The 3,222-nt window shown below is 56.2% G+C and overlaps 1 protein-coding gene across 1 annotated transcript in view; it reads right to left on the bottom strand.

The window, feature by feature from the left end:
• Positions 1-1,365, bottom strand: part of TTC12 (tetratricopeptide repeat domain 12) — a 28,958-nt gene extending 27,593 nt beyond the window's left edge. Inside the window, exon 1 of the mRNA XM_019546915.1 lies at positions 1,293-1,365. Coding sequence (XP_019402460.1) covers positions 1,293-1,365 — 73 coding nt within the window. The remainder of the gene's footprint in view (positions 1-1,292) is intronic.
• Positions 1,366-3,222: the final 1,857 nt, after the last annotated feature.

Raw genomic sequence — 3,222 nt, 5'->3', positions numbered from 1 at the left:
CGCCCCGCGGTCGCCACGGCAACCGACGCCACGCCGCCGCGCCCGGCCACCGTCCGACCCCGCGGCCAATAGCGGCCGAGCAGGGGCGGGGCTCTGAGGGGAGGGGGCAGGAAGCAGCCGGAGGGCGGAAGGGGCGGAGGTCACGGGATCAGCCAATGGGCGCGCAGGGCGAGGCTGAGGCTCACCAATCCGGAGTGGCGCGGCGGGGCTCAGGAGCGGGCTGTGTACACACGTGCGTGTGTCGCGATCCGGATCAGACGTGCGGCTCGCTGCGGGATGGAGATATGTGCATAGCTACATTAGCGCTGGTTCACTGAAATCATAGGAAAACATGCATTTGGGGGGTCCTTTTTTTAAACCGAAAATTAAGGATTATTGTTACTTTTTTTAACTCGGAGACAGCCGGGTCCCCGCTTCCTGCTGCGGCTCCGCGGGGCCACAGCCCCAGGACGCTGCTGCACGGCGGTAACGCGCCCCGGGCCCTGCCCCTTCCTGCCCGGGCGCGGTATTATCCCCCGGCGACCCCCGCCGGAGGAGAGCCCTGCCCTGCCTCCAGCTCCGTCTAGTCCCCACGCGGCGGGACGGGGACTGGTCGTTCCTAGCTTTGCTCTGGGTTTATAAAGCACCAGGCACGGGGAGGCTCACCCACAAACCGGCCGAGGGACGCGGCCTGCCCGCTAACCCCGGCCCTTCACCTTCCCAGAGCTGCTGGGTCAAGAAGCAGAAACTCACGGGGCGCCCAGCGCCTCGCCGTGTCACCCGCTGTCGCGACAGGTTCACGCCGGGAGAGACGGGCAGCCTCGTGTCGCTCTCTTACTTGCAGGCGAACTCTGATTGTTGTCCACGTTCTGACATTTTGCAATAAAACAATCCCACGCATTTATATTTTAACAGTGTTATGGAAGGGTACCGGTCCAGTGGGCCCCTCCCGCTCTTCCAAGGCGTCTCTGTTGGATACTAAGAGACCACCTGATATTTCCGACAACGCAGATTGCCCCGGTATTTTAGTGCAACCTTCTCTTCTCCCCACAGCCTTCAGTGAGGTGCGACAGGCTGGTGCCTTCTGGTGCGACGCACGCTCTGCTTGTGATCTGAGCAGGCGTCCAGGGACGCTCCTGGGGCAGAAAGCCCTGCAGAAAAAGTTCCAGTATATTATTGTTTACAAAGCAGAAAGGTTTGTATCAGGCTGGAAGTGCACTGATTGCAGGCAAACACAGGATTAGCTGTTCTAGCGTGAAAATGGCATCCAACCGCCTCCTATAGATCTTGGGCCCAGGCAAATGTCTGCCTACCCAGACGAGCAGCAAAACCACGCGAGTCCCACGCTTCAGTGGGCTTGGAGCCGATGGCTTCAGTTGCTTGCATGGAGCAGTAATTGATGCCTAGCACAGAGCAATGATGAGTTTCATCCTGATTTACTACTTTTGTCAGGGAAAAAAAAAAATAAAGGGTGGGGGGAAATCACTTCCAAAAACTTCTGCTTTGACAGAGAGAGCTCATTATGGTCGAGTGAATTTGGCTGCAGTTTGTGAGCAGCAGCGGCAGGGGGTGGAGGGCTCTGCAAAATTTGCACGTCTTGCTTCTCACATGCTTCCTATGGGCCTTTATTCTTATCCACACGCTGCAGAGTGATAAATGGGGCCAACTCGGCAAGAATCTGAATTTTCAGTAATTCAACAGCTCTGCATAATACCACCTTCCCTTGTGCCCTGGGATTTATCTCCCCTCCTGCTACACACTCCATCCATCTAGTGCCCACTACACTGCGCAGAGCCCAAACGGCTTTCCTTCTGGGACTCCAGAGCGGCCCCGCAATCCAGGCGGGTGGGACAGTGGATCACGGCATGGTCTGCCATACCCAGGAGAGCCGGGATGGTGCAACGGCTGTCTGTGCTGTCGACTGGTTCTCTTTCTTTGCTAGCTGGGAGCGGCCAGCCAAGCTGGCCCAGCCCATCTGGGTGACCATCACCCCTGCTATGCGGTTGCCACAGCCTCTGCCCTTGGCAGGTGCTCAGAAGACTTCAGCCCCATGCAGAAGGGGAGTCTCCCAGATTGCTTTCATCCTGCTTTGGTCATGCAAACCCCACTGCAGCGAATACAGAGGCCAGATCAAACCTGGATCTGCTCTGCTATCCCCAGTTGCACCACATGCCAGTCGCTCACGTCCTGGACCCACCGGGTCTGCCCCTGCACCCGTCACCACCTCCGACTCCTGCAGTGCTGATCTTCATCCAACACTGGCAACATCCCGCTCAGGACTCAGAGGAGAGGTCCATCCTCCTGAGATCAGCATCCTCTGTGCAAGCAGGGCCAGAAGCCTCCTCAGCTGTGCAGAAACAGAACATGGCAATGTCCCCTGATGTACCTGGGAAGAGGAAACCCTGCAATGTGCCAGAGGTGAAGGGCAGGGAAGCCAGACATCAACCATTCCCTGCAGAAACAGCCCTGCCTGAGCTCCCAGGCACTAACTATTCTTCATCCCTTAAATGTGAAAACACACCATGCTCCCTGCACCCTGCATGCCAGCATCACGCACGTAGAGGAGAGTCAGCCCTCCGGAGAGCTTCGTTTGCTGTCAGCAGCAAAATATGTGCCGAGATCAGAGCACTGGGCATGGGGTTGGTGCCACACGTATTGTGAAGAGAAACTGGCCAGCACCAGACCTAGTTTTTCTTTTCTTTTTTTGCAAAAATATTTATTTCTGTATATATAAAGATCTAGCTACTGATATCGATCGATCGATAGGGAAAGGGATAGGGATAAAACTCCATCTCCACCACTCTGCCAAGTGGCTCCTGTGGTTCACTTGGCAGCTCAAAGCACACTAAAAACCTGTTACACAGTTCACACCGCATATCTGTGCACCCATCTCCATACCCGTACCCTTATCTGCTGCCTTCCTCAGAGGACCTGCTCCTGAAAAGGTCTATGCAAGACCCCTCTCCACCAAATGAGGTCTGCCATTTCTTTCCTGTCATCCTCTTCTGTCTTCCTCTAGTACCACCAGTCCATTTCACCTAGTCCCATTTTAACGGGGTCCGTGTGCCAGCACCAGACCTGGTGAGAACAAAGCTTTTGTCACACATGATCCCAAGGCGAGGCGCTCCTGGCCGGGGGAGCTGACGTGACTGCCCATCCTGCAAAGACAGGCGACAGCATCCAGCTACAGATGCTTCTCATGGTGCCCCAAAGCTTCCCAAGAACAAAACACCAGCCCTGGAG

Source organism: Crocodylus porosus, unplaced genomic scaffold (assembly GCF_001723895.1).
Source record: "Crocodylus porosus isolate Cpor-Errol unplaced genomic scaffold, CroPor_comp1, whole genome shotgun sequence".
NCBI classification, from domain to species: domain Eukaryota; kingdom Metazoa; phylum Chordata; order Crocodylia; family Crocodylidae; genus Crocodylus; species Crocodylus porosus.
The sequence above is the reverse complement of the archived record's forward strand: the minus strand, read 5'-3'. Positions and strand labels throughout refer to the sequence as shown.